Source organism: Schistocerca cancellata, chromosome 2, assembly GCF_023864275.1.
Source record: "Schistocerca cancellata isolate TAMUIC-IGC-003103 chromosome 2, iqSchCanc2.1, whole genome shotgun sequence".
NCBI lineage: Eukaryota > Metazoa > Arthropoda > Insecta > Orthoptera > Acrididae > Schistocerca > Schistocerca cancellata.
Window position 1 is genome coordinate 351,762,672 of NC_064627.1, and position 27,869 is coordinate 351,790,540.

General features: G+C 42.0%; 1 protein-coding gene across 4 annotated transcripts in view; it reads left to right on the forward strand.

Moving 5' to 3' along the window:
* LOC126145599 (suppressor of lurcher protein 1-like) overlaps positions 1-27,869 on the forward strand; it is a 579,327-nt gene that overhangs the window by 445,084 nt on the left and 106,374 nt on the right. For all 4 annotated transcript variants that reach the window (XM_049915569.1, XM_049915568.1, XM_049915571.1 and 1 more), the window contains one exon: positions 7,957-8,016. In XM_049915569.1, coding sequence (XP_049771526.1) covers positions 7,957-8,016 — 60 coding nt within the window. The remainder of the gene's footprint in view (positions 1-7,956; positions 8,017-27,869) is intronic.

The window sequence follows — 27,869 nt, forward strand, 5'->3', positions numbered from 1 at the left end:
TGGTGTTCTGCTATAGCTGATTTATTGTTCTGTCCCACTCATAAGTATCGTTCATGCTCCGAAACGCTCCCAGTTTTACCAACACAGACTTCGCCGCATTCCCACCGAAGTTCGTAGACACCTGCAGTGTGCTGGATACTTAGAGGACCTCAAAAAATCTCTCATCTTGCGGGCACATTGAAATAAGGATTTGATTCCTGTGCGAGGCAGAACCTTGTCTACACGGTAAATAGTGTCGAAGTACCTTTGTTTGGTTTGTTTTCGTTGTACCTCATAGCCCGTTGTATGTCTCCACTGTTGTATCCATTCGCCCGTAATGTTGTCTTGTGCTCGTTTACTTCACGTTGTATGTTGTTGACTTCACTGATCCGATGAGCTCAAGCGTCAACGCACGTAACACAGCATTATCTTGAGGTGTGCGTCGACTGTTTGTAGACCGTATGGCCTAGTTTGCTGCTGGATATGCTGTAGAACTCTACATTAATCTTTTGGCGTAAGGAAGGCATTTAAGAGGGAGATTACTACATTTCTCTCTACCAAGCTTCGCATATTGTTTCCAGGATTTCCGTCTATGACACGTACCGTCGTTCCTTCCTCTCAGATATTCCATTGCTTATCCTGTGGAGGGTTACAAAACCTAGGTTCATAAGGGTCTAGAAACGTCACCGGGACAGTTCGTTAGGTTGTACTCTGTCAAGTGTATAGTTTTAAGCGCGGAGAGCATGGCCGCCAAGGTTGCTTCTATTTGCTTAACAAAATAAGTAAAACGCATCGGCGGCAGCACTTATGAAGTAGTACGCTATTGTTTGCTAGCAGGTGATCGAAAACAAAGGCTTTGTACTGCTCTATGCGTATGTACACAGAGAACAATAACAGTAAAAACAAAGTGAAGTAATCTGCATGATTTGCTAAGGCACCAAGATCCACACACACAGTTAAGATTAATTTACTGTATAATAACTGGGTTACAAATACAATTTTAGTGGTGTTAAGTGCCTCATGGTCCAACCTAAGGTGGTAAATGTTCCCCTGGAATACTGCATCAACACTCTCAAAAAATGTTCAAATATGTGTGAAATCTTATGGGACTTAACTGCTAAGGTCATCAGTCCCTAGCTTACACACTACTCAAGCAAAATTATCCTAATGACAAACACACACACCCATGCCCGGGGGAGGACTCCAACCTCCGCCGGGACCAGCCATCAACACTCTCATTGTCCGTTGAACTTCTCTTTCGTCGGCTGTGTCTCTTCTTCATATCGTGCACCGTTCCTTCGACTTCAAACTCATCTCTGATTCTTGTAATTGTTACTCTCATCGGTGGTGGTGTTCCAAATTCAACACTCCAACGTCGGCGTTTTCCAGTAAACCCTTAGCACCCATTTCCGTTGTTCAAACGATAACGCCATGCTTGCTGTCAATCCTGAAACAGAAGAAATAAAAGCTTTCAATTTCTGGCTCAGTTTGGGCCCCAATAGTGAAACGGTGCAGTGTTTCGGTAATGATTTGTGTAGCCATTTCGTGGTAGTCCATGGACCGCATGGTTCCTCTGCATGGTCGCATTTTTTCCAAGGGTTGTTTAACTATTTTGGCTGATCAGATCCATCCCACAGTGCAATGGCTGTGCTGTGTTCCAACAGGGCCCCTGTTCACAGAGCTAGAAAATTCCAGCACTGCTTTTATGAGCACGAGGATGAATTTCCCATCTCCCCTGGCCACCAGTCACCAGAACTCAATATTACTGATTCTTTGTGGTCTGCTTTGGGGAGAAGGGTGCGTGATAGCTATCCACCTCCATCATCGTTACCTGATCTTGCTACTGTTTTGCAGGAAGAATAATATGAAATTCCCTTGAGAACGATATAGAACCTGAGACGTGGTACTTAGGGAACGGCAGGATTCAGTGTGGACGGGGCCGGTACTCAGATACCGTTGGTTGCTCATGTACACTTTATTAGAAAACAATTGCAAATAAGGTTGACAATAAGGAACAATTATCAAATTTGACTGTTAAGACACAATGTCTAATTAAAAATTTCTTAAGCAAGTTGCACTCATGGCTGAAGGCCTAATTGACCAGAAATTTAACTTATTTGTCGGCTGAAGGCCTGAATAATAATAACCCAAAAAACAATTTGACGGCTGAAGGCCTGAATACCAAATTCTTAACGACGAATTAAACTTCTCCAAGAAATACTAAAATATTATAAAAAGGGGACAATCATCAAATTTTCACTATTAAGAGGCAATATATAATTAAAAGTTCTTAAGACCAACTGCATTCACGGCTGAAGGCCTTATTGACGATCATCACAATCTGACCAAGTCAAGAGAGAAGCGAGCCTCAGACAGTGCTCCAAGGATCGACCTGGGAAAGTTGCTCAACTTCGTAAACGATGAGACAGGCAGGTAACAGTTGTATTCACTTAACCCGATGGCAACTCAAACTAGTGACTGTTTAAACGCAGGCCAACACTGTTGTAACATCTACCTAACGTCTGATAACCAACACAACGATGGAATGACCCAGTCAAAGCAGAACCGGCGGATAGCACTGCGTCTTCAGAATCCGGTGTTTACAACATCCAGAAGCAGAAGAACCCACTACGACCAAAGTAGTCCAAAAGAAACAAATATCCGAACCACAATCAAGGAGGCTTTTGAACTACACGCCGTACCGGACAGCAGCGGCAAGGCGAGAAATGATACAATGCCGCAAAAATACGCTGACATCCAGGGCAGGTAACTGGGGTGTTAGCGGCCACTAGGCAGAAAAATATCGGTAGTTGGACTTCGTCAATAAACACAAGAAATTCAATGATTAATAATAAAAGGTGGAGGATGGCTAATTAATTTCGCCAACTCCAAACACTCCACTCGTTACTCTTCGTCTCAGCGACCCTGCGAGCAGCAATGCTCGAACAAACGGCGTAATCTCAAAATAGTGGAGGTTTCACAACTGGGTCAATGTTCACTCAACTCAAACGTCCTAAGTGTCGCAGAGAACGAGGTTGTCACCCTCGCAACTACAGCCCCTCGATCCGGTAGTGCCTGCGTGCCACCAGTGGTCCCGGGATGTCCTCGTGCTGCCGGACCTCAATGCTGCACCGTTCCAACAGAACTACTCGACACATTCCGTCTTGGAAACCTCTTGACGCCCTTACAAAGATAGTACTAGGCTACTAGATATCGATAACCGCTCCTGCTGCCACTGGCGGACAGACAACGCTGGCAAATGTGGTGGCGCAAGTAAACACGAGAAGAAAACGAGACGCCACTATCCCTACTGCACGACGCCAACCTACCAACGGCACCAACGTGAGCCGCAACGCGGCTCAGTACCTGTATTTATCTGTTTCGAGACGGTTGGGAGCTGTTTTTAATGCCAACGCCTTTACTACACCGTATCAGACAATGTGTAGGGTTTTTGGTTTTTTCCAGCTTTTGTTCACTCACTATGTGATGTATGTATCTTTGAGTGATATAAATGTTATATCTACTTCGATTCTCAACAAGCCACCTGACAGAATGTGGCGAAGGGTGCTTCTGGTGCTTCTAACTGATGCCCCTTTCACTGTTCCATTGGCTAATGGTGCGTCGGAAGAATAATTGTCCCTAAGCGTCTGTATTAGCTGTAATGTCTCGAATTATCTCTTTTTGCTCACTTCGCGAGACGTATGTTGGAGGAAGTAACACGTTGTCCGACTCTTTCCGGAATGTAATCTCTTGAAGTTTCAATATTAAACCTCTTAGTGATTCTTAACACTTTTCTCATACTTCGTTGAGCATGTCTCTAACGCTCTAGCGCCGACTAAATGAGCCGGTCAACAAATACGCCGCTGCCGGCCGGGGTGGCTTAGCGGTTCTACGCGCTACAGTCTGGAATCGCGCCACCGCTACGGTCGCAGGTTCGAATCCTACCTCAGGCATGGATGTGTGTGATGTCCTTAGGTTAGTTAGGTTTAAGTAGTTCTAAGTTCTAGCAGACTGATGGCCACAGATGTTAAGTCCCATCGTGCTCAGAGCCATTTGAACCATTTTTGAAGCACGCCGCTCTCCGTTGAACCTTCTCTGTCTCTTCTATTAAATCCACTTGGCAATTGTCCCAGATTGGCAAATAATACAAAAGAATCAGCCGAAGAAGTGTTTTGTATAGCCACTTATTTAGTGGACGAGTTAGATTTCATCAGGAGCCTTCCTGTGAATCACAGTCTGTCATCCACTGTTCCTACTATTCTTTTATGTGGTCATTCCATATGAAACGTCCCCTTAGAAAAATTGTTAATGACTGTGCTGGTAAACTTCAACGTTATTTGATTTTCAAACAGCTGAGCAAAACGCAACGTACTCAAACAGTTTTCTCTTTACTTATTCTGATCATCACTAAACTGACACACAATATTTTTAGCCCAACGCAGTCTGACTTTCAATAATCCCTGACTAACAATAATCTATACCTTTCATGAATCACAAAAATCTTCGTTACTCGAACTACTGCAATACAGCGAGCGCCAATACTGTCAGCTAAATAAAAGATTCTAATTACTGCAGGCACTAACTACGGATAGGCATAGTTAGCAAATGAAAGATTTTGATAGGGAACAAACAAGTATTTACCTTAATATTGTTCAAAAGTCATTATATATATATATATATATATATATATATATATATATATATATATATATATATATATATATATATATATATATATATCATTTCATGACATCAAGTCTCACAAATTTCCTTTTTCTGTAGGACACACGTCCAGATCGTCCGCTCTAAAAACTCTCTCTCCCCACATCCACCACTGCTTGCGGCTCACCTCCAACTGCCCAACGCTACGCGCTGTTCACATCCAACTGCCCAACACTACAATAGCGAATATTCTAACAATGAGTCCTGGCCGGCCGTTGTGGTCGAGCGGTTCTAGGCGCTACAGTCTGGAACCACGCGACCGCTACGGTCGCAGGTTCAAATCCTGTCTCGGGCATGAATGTGTCTGATGTCTTTAGGTTGGTTAGGTTTCAGTAGTTCTAAGTTCTAGGGGAGTGACGACCTCAGAAGTTAAGTCCCATAGCACTCAGAGCCATTTTTTCTAACAATGAGTTCAACCAGCTACATACTGCACACTGCGCACTCAGCGATTTTTATACAGAGCACTACGTGGCGTTACCAACATAAAACCCTAAACAGCCAACTTACAAATTTACAGTTGCTACTAATGGTTACTACCAGATAATGTTTCCAGCAATTTGTCGGCAGTAATGTAGTTGTACAGTAGTGAATTTCATCCCTTTTAAGTGCGTAATGCGTTACATTTCTTTACTTGTGTCATCCATTACCCAAATGCTTTTACATCACATTATGATTCCTTGTGTACAACGCAGATATGTCAAATAACAGAGACGGCATAGTTGCATGTTTACTACAGATTTTTATAACTTCTGACTTTAAGTAACTTTCGATGTAAGCGTTAGCGGTAAAGCAACTTTCATGAGGATTCTTGACAGTCTGACGCCATATAAGGAGGGTGAACATTGAAACTGCAAGCCACTAGTGCTGACGAAACTCCAGCAAAACCAATAAACGACCGTCACCCGAACGTCATGAGAAGTAGGCAAACTGGCGACATAACAAGCAGTGGCCACCAAAGCCCAAGATAATTTATACAGCAGGGCTCTGTACCTGGCAAAAATTTTCACACTTACTCCTCTAGCCAGCACTCTACTACCGGTTTACTACATTTTCTTAACCCATTTTAAAATGATGGTACTAACTTTCTGTGTACTGCAGCCTTTTCCGAAATTAGAAAAATTCTCAGGGTAATACATGGTCATGTAACAACGAAAAATTATTATACTGAAAATTAAATGTGTCGTAATCCAAAGAAATCTTGTCAACACTGTGTTTAATAAGCTGTAAACGTAAAAGACAAAAAAATCATCAAATATATATTCTACCGTTATTAACGTACGATACAATGGTGCATACAGATTCGTGAGAAAGTCATTTTTTCGAGTTCCTCTGCGTTAGATGTGCAAAACCAAAGCACATTCAGAATTTTTTTGACCCGAACAGCTCTGCACTTCCTCATTACTATACAGATTTACAATAATGTTACAACAATAATGTACAAATAATTTCACATGTAAGATAATTAAATCTGAAGAGGTCACAACTTGAAAAAAATACGGCTGTTGTAAAATGTGAATACAAACATAACACCATATGTACATATGGGAAATACTAAAGAACCCAATATGACAACTGGCATTGAAGCGGACATATCTCGGGCCCGCATACAGCGATTTGGAGAAATTCTATCTTATTTCTAACTATGCGTCTTAGAAAGCGCACTTCATTTGACTGAATTTGGTACTAAAGATGTTATACGATTCACTATTCGTCAAACGTCGAAATGAAAAACAGAATAATAGGAGGAGAGGATTTAGAAAAAAAATTTATTTCGACAAATCCGAACACACCGTTGTAACGTAGCTTAGAAACGATAAAACTTTTATTTGCAGTTTTTTAGTATAAAAAATAGGTATCTCTTATTTTGCTCTACACTACGACAATTCCCAGCCGATCATGATAGAAGTGTACGCTTTGGACAGTTTTACTTGTCAGTTCATTTGCAAATATCACGTGTTCCACATTCTTCTGTTTCATTGTACAAGGTGGTACACGACCGACGACCCGTGAAGTATGAAAATTGGCTCTGAGCACTATGGGACTTAACATTTGAGGTCATCAGTCCCCTAGAACTTAGAACTACTTAAACCTAACTAACCTAAGGACATCACACACATCCATGCCCGAGGCAGGATTCGAACATGCGACAGTAGCAGTCTCGCGGTTCCCGACTGAAGTGCCTAGAACCGCTCGGCCACCGCGGCCGGCCATGAAGTATGACTTAACGGTCGACACGTCATGCCACTACTTTTAAAAATACACAGATTTTTGCTCACCTACAAAATTGAAGAATCAACAATATTCTCCAAATAACTATATCATATTACTCAGCACTTAAATACCTAGAACTCGTGATACTTACAAACCCTACGCAAAACATCCCCTGATGTCCCACAACAACAGAAACAGTAGAAAACGCCGGAAACTGCTTATGGCTGTTTCTAGTGCTCAATCATTTATGTGACTCAAAAATTAGTTACTAGACTGAAACATCAACCACAAGACATCATGTATTCCTAAGTACACTATCCTCCATATACAACATTCTCCCATACTAAGTACATTGCTCACAATCGTATCTGCTATTGTTTGGCACGATTCATAGATTACATGCTTTGTAAATGTACGTAGAAATTTAGGAGAAACCTATTCTTATTGATCTTAAATTACGATAATTCAAAGAAATTAGACGAGAATATTAAACAGCTAACGTATGTAAAGCCAATATTCTTCAATTCAGGAATTTTGGAAATGCAGCTTAATTTTTTTTTAAATTTAATGTTACCTGCTGAAATATTTTCATGGTTCAAGAAGCCTATCTCCTTCACTTGTTTGGTAATGGTGACTAGATAAATAATCATTCTCTGTTTAAAGTATTAATTAAACATGAAAAACCTACAAAAATAATGTTTTGTTAAGCGAGACCTGTGACTAGTTGTAAAACAAAGATTTATTCAGCTGTGGTGCGCTCAGATTTTAATGAAGTGGTATATTTAGGTGTCACACATCATATATCTTCAGTTTTATTTTGATATGACCATTCTCCACCTGGCAAATGAAACTAATGTGATGGAGGCTGATTTTTTTTCCTGAGGAGCTAGTTTTTAACAACAATAAATCGGAAGTAGAATATTTAAGACTACAAAACTGCTGATTTTTGCAAAGTTAGCGATATGGGGTGATTAAGTAAAAATATTACCGAAATATGAAGATTTAACATTTTAGAATTGTAACTGCTGTCTTATTTCGTTACAGGGACAATGAACGTATTCGTCTGGTGTTTGAAGAAGTGTCGCTACAGAAAGGAGACGTCAGGTGAGTAGGAATTAAAGCATACTGTAGTTGTCTTATGGTGATTAGTACGACTTTGGATTTCATCGCACCGAATTCACTTTGGGTAAGAGCTGACTCATGTTCCACAGTTAAAAACTGCGTAGTAGACTTGACGAATATGTGAAGTACACCCCCGTAATTCATGTTGTGAGAGTCTGTAGTGCTGCATTGCCGCAGCGAGCGTTCGTATACGGTGTTCCGAAAGTAATGAAACGATTGCTCACAACTCTCCTCTAGGTTTTGCTCCATAGTTTTCATAATAGACATTCTACATACACCGCTAAAAAGCTTCCAGAAACATTATTCTGCCACATTTAGTTTCAATAATATAAGTCCTCGTGTGGCAGTACGTTAAGTTTAAAACTCTGTTACCTACATTTCCACTATTGTAAAATATGTAACATAATTATTTAACTATAAATATACTGTATTATCTACGTACGTAACATAAATGGCAAGACTGGACATACGGAGTACATCATTTAAACATTAAAGTCTGACAGATAGTAACAAGAATTATTGTAACTAGTTGTTCTCTAATAAAGTTTCACCTGTTCTTCGTGGTGTACAAAAAATTTCAGTTAGAAAAATGTTTATTTATTAATGGAATTAAATATGCTACATCTCATCTAATTTCAATATATTCAGGTAGTATAAGTTTCATCAAACCGCTCTATGTTTTCTGTCTTTGCTTCACACTTAACCCCTTGAGCCCCGGTGGTTTCTGCCTGAGACCACCATTTCATTAATTTTTTTATGTACCATTACTTTTAGCATGAAAGCAACGATATTACTGGAAGACAGAGACTTCTAGTGGTACATCAAGGTACTTCTAGGTATGTATGCATTGTAGGAGTCATTGATAACGTTCCAAGGAATAGACGGCTCGGAGGATGTGCCACGCGATTGTAGGAGATTGTGACATGGATTTCTGTTGTATATTAGAAGTACTGAGGAGATGATTGACTGTGAAAGTAAGTTTATGGAAGTTATTGTAAGGTAAATTTGAGTTTGAAGTACTACTTTTATGAGTATTATCGAAAGGAAATCACTGGTACAAAGGTACAAGTGATATAAAATTTATTAAACTTCAGGCCCATTTTCACTTGTTATTTAGGTCCCTAATTTTGTGTCAGGCGTTGTGAGTTCATGAAAATTTCGAGCTGTGGAATTTTGTTAAGAAAAATGCAAATTTGCACTCAAATATATTTTGGAAATTTGTAAATTTGTGGTAAGGTTTTATGGGACCAAACTGCTGAGGCCATCGGTCCCTAAGCTTACGCACTACTTAATTTAACTTAAATTAACTTACGCTAAGGACAACACACACACCCATGCCCGAGGGAGGACTCGAACCTACGACGAAAGGAGCCCCGCGGACCGTGACAATATGCCTAAGACCGCGCTGCTACCCGACGGGCTCTCAAGTATATCACATGTAATAATCCGTAGTTGAAAACTGTATAGGTTAGTTCCGTTGGGCCTTCCAAGGCCTGTTCGGGCGGAGTTAAGTTTAGTTTGAAAACTGTAATTCCAATACAACTAAAGTAAAAGCACCTCCTTAAAACAACTCCTCTTGCCAGTTTCATCTTATATATGTTGCTTACTATGGTAATAAAGGTTGATTCCGTGAAACATTTTACATTTATACTGTTGGCGGTATCCCTGCAAATGCTAGCTTGAGATGTAACTTGATACTTGGTCCCTTCCACACACTTTCGTGTTGCTCATCAGGTGCTAAGAGGTCAGGCACTCGGTAATGAGGATAACCCAGTGCCATAAATTCAGAGTCCTTTCCAAGTGTTGCCTAATTTCTTCACACATCTAAGTATTGTGGAGTCTGTACTGTGGGTCTGAACGGACGATGAGAGGTCGAATTTATCATACAGAGACAGTTTCATACTGCCTACACAGACGGTGCTTGCAAAGACGGTGCGCACGATGGTCTAAGCTTTAAATGGCCGTTCGTAGTACATAGATGAGATAAACATTGTATATAAACCAACATGGTGGTTTCGTAGCTTCTGGCACATTATGCATTGTTGCCAAATTTTCTAGAGACTATCTGTGTTGACCGCAGGCCTGTCTGAATTAAGTAATAGTCACAACACACCGGAACTTGATGATATGAAGCCACTTTCCCCGTCTTTCAAGGACACAACACAATTTAAAATGGCACAACTAGCCCACCTTCCATGGCAGGCAAACAGAGGCGGCGCTTCAAGATGGAAAACTTGAGAGAATGAGCACCCAGCATGGTTGACAGCTGAATTAACTGTGAAGCCTTAAACCCCACAGTGGTTAAGCCTATCAAGTCATGGGAGTGCAGACGGGAGGGTGCAGTAGATGGTATAGCTCTTAGCAGCCCCATCAGTCAAACAAATCAGGAACAGCTTGCACTGTACGTGCTTGAGCATTGTCCTGCAAAATGATGGTCAGGTCTTCCAGAAAGTGTCATCACTTCTGTCTCTATGCTGTTCATTTTTGGAACATAACCTACGACCAGCTTAAAGTGATGGCACGTTCTGCAGGACCTCACCATCATTTTGCAGTACAATGCTCAAGCACGTACAGTGCAAGCTCTTACTGATTTGTTTGACTGATGGGGCTGCTAAGTGCTATATCACCTACGGCACCCCCCTGACTTAAGCCCTCGTAAATTAAACTAGATTTCTAAACTGAATGAAACATTTCATGGCATTCGCTTCAGAAATGCTACAAATTCGTCGGGCAATAGAACGCTCCGCTCGAACTGTCAACACAACTGGCACTGCTAAGAGTATCCTACGACTTCCACATCACTGGCAACGGGTTATACATAGTGCTGGTGACTACTTTGAAGTTCAGTAAAACTTTGAAATACGTATTTATTTTGTTCTAGCTGTAAATAAGTATTTGACAATTTTAAAGTTGCAACCCTCCCATATACTACGCTCCCACCCTGCCCATGCTGGCTGTAGGTATCTGAGAACTAATTCTCAGTCAAGATCCTATCGAACGTGAATTTTTTCAGGATGACAGTGGAACACTATCTCTTTGTAGCCTTGTACAAAGGACTAATACAATAAGTAACCTAGTCTCACACAGAGACCAATGCAGGACGTTATTTTCTAATAATTACGGCGTTTTATGAGAGACAGCATTAAGTAAAGGTGTTAAGGACATTATTTGTAAAGTATCACAGCATTTTAATTACAAAAATTTTTTGCCACACCGCACCCTGCCTGGTGGGTGCAGTCAGGCAAGTAATCACTGGCTGCGTGTGGCAAAGCATGACGCGCAGGTCGGCCAGCAGTGGGAGATGGTGCGATCTGGTAATAGTGCAGTCTGTGCTACAAACTTCAGAACCAACATACTTAAGAGATATTATTCACTGTCTTCATGCGGGGTACCACAGCCATAATTTTATTGAAGGACACTGTAATGGTTCCACATAATCTGTTGCTTACACATATTTTGTTCATTTGGTTATGTACAATAGGTCCATTTTGGCCTTACAGGCCTTTCTAAAGTGTAACAGATGCCAACATGTCATATATTCGTCTCTTTAGCATCGCACATGGGTAGTTGCGAAAGCGAGCACGTATGTGTAAGAGTCTTGTATGCAAAGCGGAATATTTGCTGTATGTAGTATAGGTCATCGTTGAAATGACTGTCACGTTTTGGATATGCTCAGTTTCGTAGCTAGAAACTGACAATCTATTTTAATTCTGGTGTTTGCAGCTATACATGCTTACTTTTGGAGCTGTCCATGTCCACTGCCTAATAGTCATATATAATATGTCACGTTGGCAACTATAGCACTTTACAATGGCCATTAATTCCGAAATCGGCCAATAACGCAAAACTAAGTAAATACTTGTAAACAACAGCCAAGGTGAAACCATTGTAATGTCCTTCATTAAGTCGTATTGCTCTCTTCACGATGGCAGACACATTACTTGTCATCGAATTGTACTGAGACTGTCAATTAATTGCTACTTACACTACACAGACAGATATACATAATGTTTTCCTTGGTTAAATGTGGATTGAGCAAGAGGTTATCGATCAAAAAATAAAAACTGTGGTAGTCATATGTTTGCATCAAAACTTATTCTGTGTAGTTCATCTAAATGAATAAGTTCCATAATGAAACAACCACGTTCCTTCCATAAACCTGTCAGTCAGCTATGTTAACAAATTATTAAAACTGGAGCTGACTGACGTGATTCCCGTTCATAGACTACGTTTTATCTCACATTAAATATGGACAACGGGTCAAATGGCTCTGAGCACTATGGGACTTGACATCTATGGTCATCAGTCCCCTAGAATTTAGAACTACTTAAACCTAACTATCCTAAGGACATCACTCACATCCATGACCAAGGCAGGATTCGAACCTGCGACCGTAGCGGTCACGTGCTTACAGACTGAAGAGCCTAGAACCGCACGGCCACACCGGCCGGCTATGGACAATGTTGAGGTTGTGCAGCTAGCTTGCGTCAGTGGTAGGGGAGCCGTGCGTTAGGTGGAGATGGAGGGATAAGACTGTATGATTAAGAAAATGCAGTTATTCAGATAGTAAAAAAAGGTCAGTATTTAAGTATGGTCGGTGACTGCAGTTCAGTAGTGGTTCCTTTCCTTTCTTTTCTCTCAGCTCAACCTTCACTTTAAGCGATGCGTATCACAGCCGCAGATTCTGTATTGTATCTGTTCTTTCAGACATGTACAAAAAAATCACGCATTCATATGATATGGAGCAGTTGTGAATGACACTTAGTTGTCCAAATGTGTTACATTTTTGATATTCGAGGTGAGTAATGGAGTCGCCATCGAGAATTTTTCTCTGTCAACATGCTACATATCCCCTACATGGCAAGAGAACTCACAGAGAATTATGTGCCTGTTTCTATTACTGTGTATTCAACTGATGATAGTATGTGTCTAATGAGAAGTGTTAGCACCTTTTCATATTATTTTCCTTCTTCTTGATCTTGGTTTCCTTCTTTTCCTTTTTCCTTTCAGACACACCTATACTAGCATGTTGCCTATATACAACTTGTCCCACTACTTTCCCTTAAGTACGATTAAACACTTCATCACCAACTGATAGCACAAGATTGGCATTGATTAATTTCACTAATTCTGAGATGAATCTTTCCACAACTGACGTGTAAATGGATGAATTTGGTGAGACCGCAAACTTTTCTCCAGGCCAGAAATGATGTAACACCCTCCAGAACCCACGATGGTTTGCAAAACCGACGGTAACTTTGCGTTTAGTTACTAGCTTTCTGTTGTTATTCTGCTACTGTCCACTCTTTATGTTATTAGGCTGGCAACCATACTAGTAGTAAGTGCATTCAGACTCTAGGCAAAATTTGACCTCTTACCTTCAGGTTCTCTACATCAGGGTTGGCCAAAATTTTTGCTCACGAACCGTGCTTTGGCACAAATGCTCAACCTGGTAATGAAGTAGCACTGCTTACGATTTGGTTTCATATTTCCCATTTCTAAACGATATATCGAAACGAAACAAATTTTCACATCCAGGCGGCCACATAATCGTGAATTATTTAATTCCAAAATCGAAAAAAATGTCTTTCACACACATATGGTGATAGAAATATCGTGGCACTTCTGCAACTTTGTTATGGAAACGTGAAAACTCTACCTGAGAAACCAATGTAGACATTCTACACTTGTAATGTGGAAGGTATTAGTCTTTAAAACGGGAGTTACCTTGCTGATCGAACAAATGGTTCAAATGGCTCTGAGCACTACGGGACTTAACTTCTTTGGTCATCAGTCCCCTAGAACTTAGAACTACTTAAACCTAACTAACCTAAGGACATCACACGCATCCATGCCCGAGGCAGGATTCGAACCTGTGACCGTAGCGGTCCTGCAGTTCCAAACTGTAGCGCCTAGAACCGCACGACCACTTCGGCCGGCGCAGATCGAACAGTTACATAAGCATATGTACTGGGGCGATTTCAACTGAAAAAGCAAACGGTCCCAAAATTAGCTTGAAGACAGATGTAAGATATGCAGTTTCCTCAAGACGTTTAGAAAACTATTCTTGTAATTCCTTCAAGGCCACAATGGGTTCTTCAAACCTCGCGTTTTCCTTAACGCCAGTGTGCTTTGGTAATTGGGCTGTCTTTGTCAGAAAGTGTACCTTCTACAACGCGATTTTCTTTTTAAACGCATCGCCATCAAGTCAGAAAGAACTTACATTATAACGTCTTACCGTAGGTAGTGTGCAGTCAAGTCTACTTGAAATGCGAAGTCTGCAAATGATTTCGGATGTTCTAATTTTCGTTCCTGCACTCATTTTTCCTCATAAATTCAACAATAGTTTAAATCGCAAAACCTTTCCAGGCATGCCCCTTGACTTAACCAATGTACTTTGCAGTGACGTATGAAGTTGCTATACTCTTCGTTCATTTCCATTGAAAACTGTTACAACTGACAATGTAATAACACGTGCGACTTCAGAAATTTTACTGTTTTTACCACGAACTTCTTCATGTGCTCTGTGCTTGCAAATTTAACACAAGGTTCTTCTTCATGTACAGAACAATCAGTCCGGTCTGTTGATCGCTATAATCTTTCGCTGTTTCATTTTCAACTGAAACTTTGAATTATTTCTTTGTAGTATGTAATGTCATTTCATAGAAAATATGCAGTACACATCGCTTATGTATATTGAGAATTCTCATCCCTCTGTTCTGTCATTTCCAATTATTTTTAAAGGATTATGACAATAGACCTCTGTACTGCCTCATTTCGTTCGAACGACTACTGGACATGTGAACATCCTTCATACCAAGAACAAACAGCTAAGGGAAAGCAATGCTGACACCATTATTCTGTGGAATTTGGCACACCGTGATCTACAAGCAGAAGCAACTTAAAGTTTAATTTGCTTTTAGCCAAACATGTTTCGTCTACGCATACTGGGCATCGTCAGTGGTATTCATTTTTATATTCTTTTTAGTGATGGTTCTTCAATAAACGGTAGATGCATACAGTACAGGTCTACAATTGACAGTGCGTCACACGTAATTCACTACACATAATCCTTACTGTTGCACGACGCATAGGACCGTGTTCACAGTGAGCATACACACAAGAGAAGGGAAAGGTAGCTCCACCTTCACTCCTGCTATTGACAACGTATCTCCTGAGTCGCATCTGCCTGGTTGTGAATACTAGGAACGAAGCTGATGGAACAATCGACGAGGGTTGACACCGGCAGCAGTCAACTGGATGAAATGTGTATGGAAAATGAAACAGTCACAGGACAGTTTATCTACCAGACAGCGAGCAGATCATATTCCGAAGGAAAAAAAAATATAAAAAAGGATAAAGAATTACGGAAAAATACACTAAACGCATCGGGAAGTTAATTGCACTGTCAGGAGCAACGGGAACTACGATTAAAATGGGGATAGGTGTTAGAAAGAGTAGAAAAAACCTAAGAAGAAATAGCGGGAAGAGGGTACCGATAATGTGCTGAATAACGTAATTACAAAATTTTGAAACGACATTAGGTTAATCCGGGTGGTAAACTCACAGCTCAGGAGATTTATTCGCACGTTGCTGCTTAGAGTGCAAGAGGGAAAACAAATGGTTGGACACATATTTTATAGCCGTGGCATATATGATTCTGGCATTTGCTACCCACAGAGGATTAGTTGGGGGAGCGGCTGGGATTGTAAACGGTTGGTGTAGTGCAAGCTTTTAACGCTGAAAAAATGACACGCTAGCAGTTAGCTGAAGCACAGTCCCTTAATAAAGTAATTGGATCAATAGCACTTTATGATGGGAAAAGTATGTATGCAGATCCCTACAGAGGAATTTATCTTATAACCTTGAACGGTATTACTAAAAGAGAGCTTACTGACATTGACTCGATTTATAATTGTGAAGCACTATTAATACCTAATTTTTGTCGAGTGTTTATGGAACATACTAAAAGGAGGTAGGTGTGTGGGTTAGTGAAACTGCACACGGTTTGGAACGCTTTTACTGACCTCTTGGAAGAAACTACCTTGTTACAGTACGTCAGATACTATCGCTTTTTACGACAGTCTCGTTTAGTTACTTCTGGTTTACCGTCAATAAAATGACGTCTCGGTATCCTTGTATTTTAGAGCTCGCCACCGTTGACAGCATTGCTTTAATAAGGATTTCCACCCTTCGTCGTTGGTTCTTCACAGACGCATTGATTGCTGGCGCACCTACTACTTTTTTAATTTTCTTAGCTTTCAGGTCGTGCACATACAACCATCTCAACACTGGAAAATGCGACAGTGTGTGGAGCGAGAATTCATAAGATACAGCCGCTTTAGGTCGTACTTTGGTATAGTTATGCAGCAGTGCAGTGACGATGGTACGAGGTTAATGACAATACAACCCCCCATTCCCCAGCAGAGAAAATCTTTATCCAGGCCAGGAATCGAATCCGTCCCCCCCCCTTTTCTTTTTATTTTATTCATCGAGCTTAGTGTCTAGCACACTGGACTCGCATTCGGGAGGACGACCTTTCAATCCCGCGTCCGGCCATCCTGATTTAGGTTTTCCGTGATTTCCCTAAATCGTTCCAGGCAATTGCCGATATGGTTCCTTTGAAAGGGCACGGTCGACGTCCTTCTCCGTCCTTCCCTAATCCGATGAGACCGAGGACCGCGCTGTCTGGTCTCCTTCCCCAAACAACCCAACCCCTCATTTTGTTCTATATTGTTTGTTGAATTTGTTCGGGGCGGATGTCCGATGACACCCTTTCAGGCAGCCCCTTTGGTTAGAAATCTACCGCGCTGACGCCGTAGATACCTAGGAGGACTTTCGAGCAGCTATCTTCCAGTTAGCCCATCAACTGCACACGGAAATTGATGAACAGTTGTTGAATGAAAGCCACACGCAAGCCGCCCCGTCTGACTTCAGAATAACAAACCGCTTGACCACACGAGTTCGGCACGACTAGCCACTCGCTTGGGATGCATTTTCGAATTCGTTGCCACCTGACCCGTAGTCGCCGACTCGCCTCAACGAAAACACGCTTACCCACGTCTCCTTCGCCTCGACACCTAGACAGGTTGAAACGTATTCATTCTGTTGCTAACATTGAACTTTACCGTTCTTCCTAAAGTCAATTAACTATAGACATAAAGCTTCACGCACCATCACTCTGCCTGCCAAATGTAGCGCCCATGACAGCACTATGGCCGACAACTGAAATATCTGAAAAAGTCAGTCTAACACAGCAAATACATTATAGCGATTATAACTGTTACTAATGACTACTGCAAGTGTCCAATAAAAAAAATGCAAAATATATAGAATTAAAATTTTTAATGTCCACAGTATTATATTGAACTTTACTCAGAAAGTAAGCCAATGGCTGAACGGTTTAAGCAAACGGCAACTATCTCAAAGAAAACGCTAATTAGTGAATGAATGATCGGAACTGAAGATTCACCATATTGTCACTTTATTTAAATGAAATAACGTTTTTAGTTCTTGATGGTCTCTTGAACTATGACACTCGGAGAACTTCTTAAAATTCATTTCCTGTATTGGTCTGTTATGGAATCCTGTGGGGTAGTGGGAACTATTAGTCAACTGCAACTGAACTTCAAATTATTGTCAAGACCATTACTTATAACTTTAACGGCTTTATGCGCGCCCAGAAACTCACTTCCTGCCAAGTAACGAATCCCAGCGACATTTATCGCTACTCGAACACTTGAAAGTTAAAGATGTGCAACTTATGCCTAACAGAGGCATTCATTGTTCTTTGAACTTATATTACTAAATCCTCGTATAATTTACTACTGCAGTAAGCTATAAAACAGGACATATTCTGCTTAATTTGGAGATCTAATAATTTCAGTTTTCTAATGCATACCATATACACTCCTGGAAATTGAAATAAGAACACCATGAATTCATTGTCCCAGGAAGGGGAAACTTTATTGACACATTCCTGGGGTCAGATACATCACATCATCACACTGACAGAACCACAGGCACATAGACACAGGCAACAGAGCATGCACAATGTCGGCACTAGTACAGTGTATATCCACCTTTCGCAGCAATGCAGGCTGCTTATTCTCCCATGGAGACGATCGTAGAGATGCTGGATGTAGTCCTGTGGAACGGCTTGCCATGCCATTTCCACCTGGCGCCCCAGTTGGACCAGCGTTCGTGCTGGACGTGCAGACCGCGTGAGACGACGCTTCATCCAGTCCCAAACATGCTCAATGGGGGACAGATCCGGAGATCTTGCTGGCCAGGGTAGTTGACTTACACCTTCTAGAGCACGTTGGGTGACACGGGATACATGCGGACGTGCATTGTCCTGTTGGAACAGCAAGTTCCCTTGCCGGTCTAGGAATGGTAGAACGATGGGTTCGATGACGGTTTGGATGTACCGTCCACTATTCAGTGTCCCCTCGACGATCACCAATGGTGTACGGCCAGTGTAGGAGATCGCTCCCCACACCATGATGCCGGGTGTTGGCCCTGTGTGCCTCGGGCGTATGCAGTCCTGATTGTGGCGCTCACCTGCACGGCGCCAAACACGCATACGACCATCATTGGCACCAAGGCAGAAGCGACTCTCATCGCTGAAGACGACACGTCTCCATTCGTCCCTCCATTCACGCCTGTCGCGACACCACTGGAGGCGGGCTGCACGATGTTGGGGCGTGAGCGGAAGACGGCCTAACGGTGTGCGGGACCGTAGCCCTGCTTCATGGAGACGGTTGCGAATGGTCCTCGCCGATACCCCAGGAGCAACAGTGTCCCTAATTTGCTGGGAAGTGGCGGTGCGGTCCCCTACGGCACTGCGTAGGATCCTACGGTCTTGGCGTGCATCCGTGCGTCGCTGCGGTCCGGTCCCAGGTCGACGGGCACGTGCACCTTCCGCCGACCACTGGCGACAACATCGATGTACTGTGGAGACCTCACGCCCCACGTGTTGAGCAATTCGGCGGTACGTCCACCCGGCCTCCCGCATGCCCACTATACGCCCTCGCTCAAAGTCCGTCAACTGCACATACGGTTCACGTCCACGCTGTCGCGGCATGCTACCAGTGTTAAAGACTGCGATGGAGCTGCGTATGCCACGGCAAACTGGCTGACACTGACGGCGGCGGTGCACAAATGCTGCGCAGCTAGCGCCATTCGACGGCCAACACCGCGGTTCCTGGTGTGTCCGCTGTGCCGTGCGTGTGACCATTGCTTGTACAGCCCTCTCGCAGTGTCCGGAGCAAGTATGGTGGGTCTGACACACCGGTGTCAATGTGTTCTTTTTTCCATTTCCAGGAGTGTAAATTATGACCTGCTTTGTGTAAATTTGGAGTAGTAAAATTTAGGATGGTTTGGTACCAATGTAACGTTTTCTCCAACTTTAGTGTTATAAGATTAAGTAATAGCAACCCGTATATCACGAAAGTAATACCCATGATGACTTCCCTATTTTGCAGTACCTGGTTAGTTGTCATTAGCTTGACAGTCCGTTCTTTTATAGCACATACACAAATAAATTATACTTTCATTAATATAGGTCGCTTTGGGGTGCTCAATCTCACCCTATTTTCTCCCTTCTTACATATGTATAGACGGTGAAGTATAACTTCACCGAAAAGCTTTCAAGCGTTTCAGAGATACCTTCCGAATATTTCGATATAAGGGACCCGCGACTTCCGGCGGATCGTTTCAGGGCTCTGGCATTTCTTTCAGTTTCTCGCCACAGTTAGCTTTGTATTTGTATTGTACAGAAAGCAGTGTACAACAGTGGAGATGTAGGCGGTATGTGCTGAGCGTGTTGTTTCCTTTTTTTTTTTTTACAGCAGTGGTAGATGCATGTTAACACTAGTACACACTTGCTTAGGTTTACTGATGAAGAGCTGACCAATGTGTACTTCGTATAAGGGTTCCCGGGATTCATTGGAAAGGCGGAAACACGATACTTCCCTTAATGAAATGGTTCAAATCGCTCTAAGCAACATGGGACTCAACATCTGAGGTCATCAGTCCCCTAGACTTAGAACTACTTAAACCTAACTAAGCTAAGGACATCACACACATCCATGCCCGAGGCAGGATTCGAACCTGCGACCGTAGCAGCAGCGCGGTTACGGACTGAAGCGCCTAGAACCGCTCGGCCACACCGGCCGGCAATGCTTCCCTTTTTCACTGTTGTAGAGTCATTTTCACAGATATAAGGGAGACTGTGGTAACAAAACTAATAAATCAAAATTACGTTAATACCCCATAACGAGCATACGGAGGCCGTGGGTCCCTTACTCGACATTACTCAATAAGTATCTCTGCCCAAAGTCTGAGAATTTGTCAGTGGACTTCTGATTCACCCTATATTTCGGCACCGCCTAATGTTCCACCGTTGTTTTTATCTTGACTGTATTTCATCCACCCAATTCTCTGTCGCTGGCGTCACCCCACTGGCTCGCTTCCATTTCCCAGCCTCGCGTGTCTCACTTTACTTCAAACTTTTCTTTTGGGTTCAAAGGCACCAATACATTTCAATTCAAATTTTAATAATCTAAGACAAGCGGCTGGTCGATGATATGTAATAATGCTTGCTATACCAACAGCCGCGCTGTTCACATATGTGAAGACAGCTTGTGAGTTGCTGTCACATGTGTGAAGAGCAGGCATGATCATTGAGTTCAGATATCTACGGAACCAGGATACGAGTATTGGTTGCCTTTATTAAATGGTTGAAATGGCTCTAAGCACTATGGGACTTAACATCTGAGGTCATCAGTCAAAAAATGGTTCAAATGGCTCTGAGCACTATGGGACTCAACTGCTGAGGTCATTAGTCCCCTAGAACTTAGAACTAGTTAAACCTAACTAACCTAAGGACATCACAAACATCCATGCCCGAGGCAGGATTCGAACCTGCGACCGTAGGCGGTCTTGCGGTTTCAGACTGCAGCGCCTTTAACCGCACGGCCACTTCGGCCGGCGGTCATCAGTCCCCTAGACATAGAACTACTTAAGCCTAACTAACCTAAGGACATAACACACATCCATGCCCGATGCAGGATTCGAACCTGCGACCGTAGCAGCAGCGCGGTTCCGGACTGAAGAGCCTAGAACCGCTCGGCCACAGCGGTCGGGTGCCTGTCTTATATATGCACGATTAGCACTAGGTATCATTCATGCAACAGGTCTGAAGATGAGGTGAACGGAATGTCGAAACTGTCTGCATAGCAAAACAATACTAACAAAACTTCTGTTGGTATGGTATTTACACATTTTATTGCGTTTTGCAAATTTGTCACTGCCGAGAATTGACCCGCGTGTCCCAATAAACAATTCATTGATGTAATCTTATTTAGAGGTCTCCTGTGGAGGGTAAGTCTTGGGCGGACGTAATATGGATGTGGCACAATTTCTGAACTGCTGACAATTTTCAGAATTTGCTCCTTATACACAGTTTATGAAACGCAAATCGTTGTCATCATAAGAAAACAGTTTTGTGTTAGAATACATCGTAAACAGGAACTAAACTATGAATAAGTATTTTATTCCTTGTTGCACAGAAATGGGCCATTGCGGACACATGTTCCCAAATACAACTTTGACTACTAAGTTCAGTGACAAATTCTCGTAGTTTATCTGAAATATTTGATACGTGTGAAGTTAACTCTGGTCACTTTTTTTTTCCTTCAAACAAAACTTTTCTGTCGATTTTAAATTAATTAATTAACCAAAATAGGCAAATGTTTTGTTTGAGGTAAAAATAGATCGTAATTAATTAACGATAGAAACATCGATTATCTTGCGGTTTTTAACATGAGGACGTGCAGAAAGCACACATGAGTGGCGCAAAGTAGCTGTCGACTACTGATCTGGAAGCACAGGGAGGTGCGAGAGGTTTCTCCTGTGGCGCCTCTCATAACTTTATGAAAATTTTATTACGGCGATGAAAACTTACTGCGGTAAACTACGCTTCATTTACATTTTGAAGTTTTTCGTGATGAGAAGGGAAACTCTTCTCTTCGTTGATTTACGAATGAAATACCATAACTGCTGTAAAGTTCATAACTTTTTTTTTTCTCAATAACGCCAGCTTATTAGATGCATAAGCAGACTGAAGGGGGAGCAGGCGGTAGGGATGGGTGTCGGGTAGGGGGGGGGGGAGATGAACGGCATGAACGACATGCTTTGAACTGTATTAAATAAGTTTACGAATGGAAATTATAGCCCACACGGGCATTTTACTGCAATGTTCAATCTGTTACCAAATCATAATGACGGTGTGATTCTTCAATTTCTCCAGGCGTATTTTATGACGAAATAAATCTCGGGTGAACAGCTTGGTATGAGTGTGCACAGGACACACTGGTATGCACACTCACACCAGGCTGTTCCCCCGAGTTTTATTTCGTCAGAATGACGGCGGTTAATGTGCTACAGGACACAACAGCTGCAATACCGTCGTTACAGAGATTTACTGAGTATTACGTTGTACTAAATTTGGAGGTACTAAAAGAAGAACTAAATTTTGGAAATGGTTTAAGAACATAAAAGTTCTTCGCAGAAGCTCGTTACGGGCGCATGGCTCATTGGTGACAGTCACTGAAAGAACTGAATTCACATCAGCGACTTCAATTTAATTGGACAAATTTGTAGGATTTCTTACATTCTAGCCTCAGGTCATCTATTTTCTCATTTTTTACTAGGGCGTGCTGAAAAATGATTTCTCCAAACTATTTATGTGAAAACTTTTAAAGCATGTTAATTAAACCAAATATTATAAACATTTCTACATCGTTATTCTTCACGTCTGCATATTTGTAGCCTTTGCCACTACAGGGATCAGAATTGTAGCGTGTAGCGTGTCTGTGTGTTGCGTAACTATGTCGGTCCATGAGAAACAGTGCGCTGTAAACGAGTTTCGAGTTCGAAGATATAGTCTACAGATGGATCACCCTCTCCTTCATCATGACAATGCCAGACCATACACGAGGTTGCACATGTGCATCAATTCGACGCTTTAGGTTCACTGTCATTGATCACCTCCCATACTGTCCTATCGTGGCAGCATCTCCGAAACCTGAATAACACCTTCGAGGACACCACTTTAACAGTGATGAAGCATTGCAAGCAGAGGTGAAGGTGTGGTTCCGTCAAAATAGTCAAACGTTCTACAGTGAAGCCATCAACAAACTGGTCTCATGTTGGGAAAAATATGTTCTTTCCCAGGGTAACTATGTTGAGAAATAAATATGTAGACATGAAGAATAAGAATGTAGAAAGAGCTTTAAGAGTTTTCACATAAAAATTCTGAGGCATCAATTTTTGTACATCCTCATGTATGTTGTTTATGTGGCTAAGGAAAGGAACTACTAATTTTAATTCTTTGATGTTTTCATAGGGTCGTACTCTGATAAGCACAACTGCTTTCACCGAGGAAAAAATATTTTCTATATTACCCTATTTTTCATTTCAGTTTCCATTGAGCGGTATTTATTGGCGTGAAACTTACGTGCTATCGATTTCATAACCGAATGGATCCATCTTCAGGGGCGACAGAAGGATGCGAGACACAGTCTAAATCGTCAGTTTATGAGGAGTCGTCAAGAAGTATTAGCTGTCACCATGAAGTTACACAATTAATTCTTTGTTTTTTGTAAGATGTCTGCAATGTTTCTGTATGCTAAAATGCCCACGTCGAAGCGAAATTTCTCTGTGTGCCGTTTGGATAGTCTAAAAAATTATGTTTTATGTGGCCGCCTACTAATTTAGTGGGTTCGGGTACGCTAATTCGTTTCTGGGTTTGAAGGGCAACAACTGTGTACCAATCAATCCCTGCTGAGTTAAAGTAAGTGTCTGGCAACAATGCGGCATCGTTGACCAAGACGCTTCCATAGCTCTCAAGTCTGAACGACGAAGTTGCAGACCCTCTCTCTTTGAAGAATCACAAGAAAAGTGGGGGTCCTGGTGCTCGAATACTGCCTTTTCGCGGTAGAGTCGATAGTGACCCAAATGAAAATAAATCAAGAACAAATTTTCATCATCTTGCATGAAACTGTGAAAAAGACAAATGTCATTGCCCGCTAGGATCCACGACTGCCCATACCAAAGGAAAAATAAAGCACGCAGTAGAAATATACTTACTTACTTCAGCTGGCGTTTCCACTTATCCACATTCGCCTGTTCTCAGATATCACAAATTTCTGTCGTGCTAATCTTCCTCCGATAGACCTCTCCTTCCAATGGCTTGCCTTGTACTTAACTTCCACGTTGCCCCGGCCTCCCTCGCCTCCTCCTCCCTGGAGGAGACCAGTTGAGCAACCACTGCGGCCGTCGCTCTGCTTCCATCTGTCGGATATGTCCATACCATCTCAGTGCTCGAGCATCACTGCTCTCTGACTGGCTCCGTAGCACCCATCTCCATCCTACATGTTCAGTCCTCAGCCGATCCAAGTGGGTCGCTCTCCTGCTCCGCTGTAACCTTTCCATATAGGTGGTCGCTATTTTCCCTATTTTTCTCTAGTTCAATGCCCAATGCTCTGAACCGTATGTCAGAATGGTTTCAGGAGCAGCAATCAACACTGCTTTCTTTGTTCGCCAAGATACGTACCGACTCTAAAATATACCGTTTAAGGATCTAACAACCAACTTCACTTGACTTATCCTGTGGGGTATGTCCAAGTCACACTGTCCAGTCATTTCGATTTCTCAACACAGATATACTGATAGAAAGGAAATCACAGCACCAAAGATTATTAATCTAGAGAAATAAAATTTTGGGAATACAATCGTCTAGGTAACATATTTAAGTGATTGAGAATGCTAGGTCACAGGTTAGTGAAAGAGCGAGGCAAGCCACTGAAAATGTGAAATGCTGACACATTAATAACCGTTGTAACCACCAGAAAGCTGAGTTCAAGCGCGCAAATGGGCGTGCACTGTGTTTTAGGGGTGCCAGATGCCAACCTGCTGCACTTCATACGTCAACAAAATGGTTCAAATGGCTCTAAGCACTATGGGACTTAACATTTGAGGTCATCTGTCCCCTAGACTTAGAATTACTCAAACCTAAGTAACCTAAGGACAGCACAGAGAGCCATGCCCAAGGCTGGATTCGAACCTGCGACGGTAGCAGCAGCGAGGTTACGGACTAAAGCGCCGAGAACCGCTCCATCATAGTGGCCGGCATGCGTCAACAGATGGAAGGTTCATGGTGTTTGTTGATGATGCTGCAAACGCCGTCAGATGATGTCTCATATGTGCTCGACTGGAAACAGGTCTGGTGATCGATCAAGCCAAGACAATGTGTTGACATACTGCACAGCATGTTGGGCTGCAATAGCGATATGTGAGCGAGAGTTATCCTGTTGGCAACACCCTTGGAATGCTATTAATAAATGGCAGCACAACAGGTCTAAACACCAGGTTCACGAACAAATTTGCAGTCGTGGTGCACGTGAGAACCACGAGAGTGCTTCTGCTGTCGCACAGAATCCCACTCCAGATAGAAGCTCCAGGTACAGGTACAGTTCGTCCAGCACACAGACAGGTTGTTTGCAGGCCCTCAACTAGCCTCCTTATAACCAACACACGGCCATTACTGGCACTGAGGCAGAACCAGCTTTCAGCAGAAAACACAACAGACCACCATCCGGCACTGCAGTGAGCTCTCTATTGACATCACTGACTTCACAAATGGCGGTGGTTTGGAATCAATGGAATGCACGCTACAGGGTGTTTGGCTAGGAGCTACCCTTGAAGAAACCGACATTTAGCAGTTACCTGTGTCATTGTAGTGCCAACTTATCCTCGAACTGCTGCTGTACATGCAGTGCAGTGCGCCAGAGCCATACTCCTAACACGATGATCTTCCCTCTCGGTATAGCTCGTGTCACTTAAGACGGCGCTTCCGCGGCATAGAGGCGGAGCAGTGAAGGGATCAGAACTGCGCATGCGTAGCAGCAGAGAGCGGGCAAACAAAGTCCACATTGCCGAACTGCGTTGCTGCGGACAACAGTTAGGCTCATTTGCCTACAGTACATAGTATTATACGTTCAAATTTATGAGGAGAATAGTGAATATTAAAACCAATTTCGATCAACCGTAATGCGAGAAATATTAATTCACGTTCTGATGACGTTGCGTCCACTGCTCCACAGATTTACTCTGCGTGACGTCGGGAGGCAAGAACAGCTGACACAGCTTTGTGAAGACGTGAAGTACAATGTTTCTCAAAATCACGACTGTCTAATCACAAGATCATTGAAACCGCTTGCAATAACGATCATTTATAGCGATTTGAACTGTTTTAAGTAAAGATTTGATACACAACAAAATTAACTTCAGGCACAAATCGAAATCGTTATATTTGCTTGACAACTGCTTCTACTCAATAAAATTTATAAAAATGAGTATAAGGTGTGTGTGTTGACGGTTTGACTGTAGTTAAGTGTAATCACTCCATGCAAAAAAGAATTAGTGGTAGAAAAGACTAATGAAAAGACTATCGTAAACATGGATAGTAGCTGTCATAGTTTCCTCTGTCAACGGGCATTTTGAGTGTAAACTAACTCCTTCGACATTACAGTGAGAGACCACATTTATAATCCATTAAAAAACCAAACAATTAACCATCATCCGCGAATAACTCTAGGGAAAGACGACAGACAACATCGAAAACCACCAATATCTCGACAAGTATCAGTTATTGTCATTTTTGGACTTTATCTGTTTCGTGCCTTGAAAATGACAGGGGTTTACAGTTGGAAATGTCGGACTTCTGACGAATTTATCCAGCTGCATTCTCGTATGTTATTACAGCATACAACATGGTGGGAGAAGCTTAACTTCTGTTGGGCAATATGTTGAACATTATAATCTGCATAATTCAAAGGATACAAAGTCCTAATCAAAGCGGCTAGGAAGTTCTCATTATTATGTACGCAACTAATATGTTGATAAAAACAATTTTTAATGTACGAGACTTTAAACCTAATAAATATTATTACTTTGTTCCAAAGTCTACATCGCAATACCACCATCACTTCCATCTGAATCTGTTTCTGAACAATCTGATTGTAAATTTACGGTGATAGTTTCAAGGCTTCTATGCACATCACTTTCCTGTGAAATTATTGTTTCTAAGCTTCTCAGCATGTCTCACAGACTGTGCCCACGCTATAGGTGGAATGTTGTCAATAGCCTCATGCACAAGCGATTCAGTGAGTGTTATCTTGAAAGTTTTTCTTTCTTTTGGTTTTCTTTTGTTTTTATCCTACTTAGCCTAATACTTTGCCCAAATTAATTCCATAGGGCTACAATGACAGTGACACGTGGGTAAACCCAAAACTGTGTGACCCCATTCACGTGCAAGGAAATCAAGTTTGTACGCTCAGTCACGTGATTAGTGTAAATTAACGAGCTGCTGCAGATCAGGACGAGTGTGGTTTATACTGTGCTTAATATTTTTATTTTCAAGCCAGCGAGGAATATCCGCATTTCTGTTGTTTATACTTGGTGCTTTTTGCCTCTTTCCAACAACAAGATTTTCTGTTTAATCCATATCCGCATTTCTGTTATTTATACTTGGTGTTTTTGCCTTTTTCTGTTTTATCCACGATGACTACTAGTCCATATTGTTTATAGGTAGCCATTAACTTATTCATTTGATACACGGCATCATCCTTATCCAGAAGTAATTGATCGTCAGTAAACAGTAAACTCTGACACTGTATTCTCACTCCTAAACTTCCTCACTGTCTGTTACTGTAATCAAGAACAATTCCTAAATACAATTTAAATAAGGTTCGTGTGCCAAGGAGGTT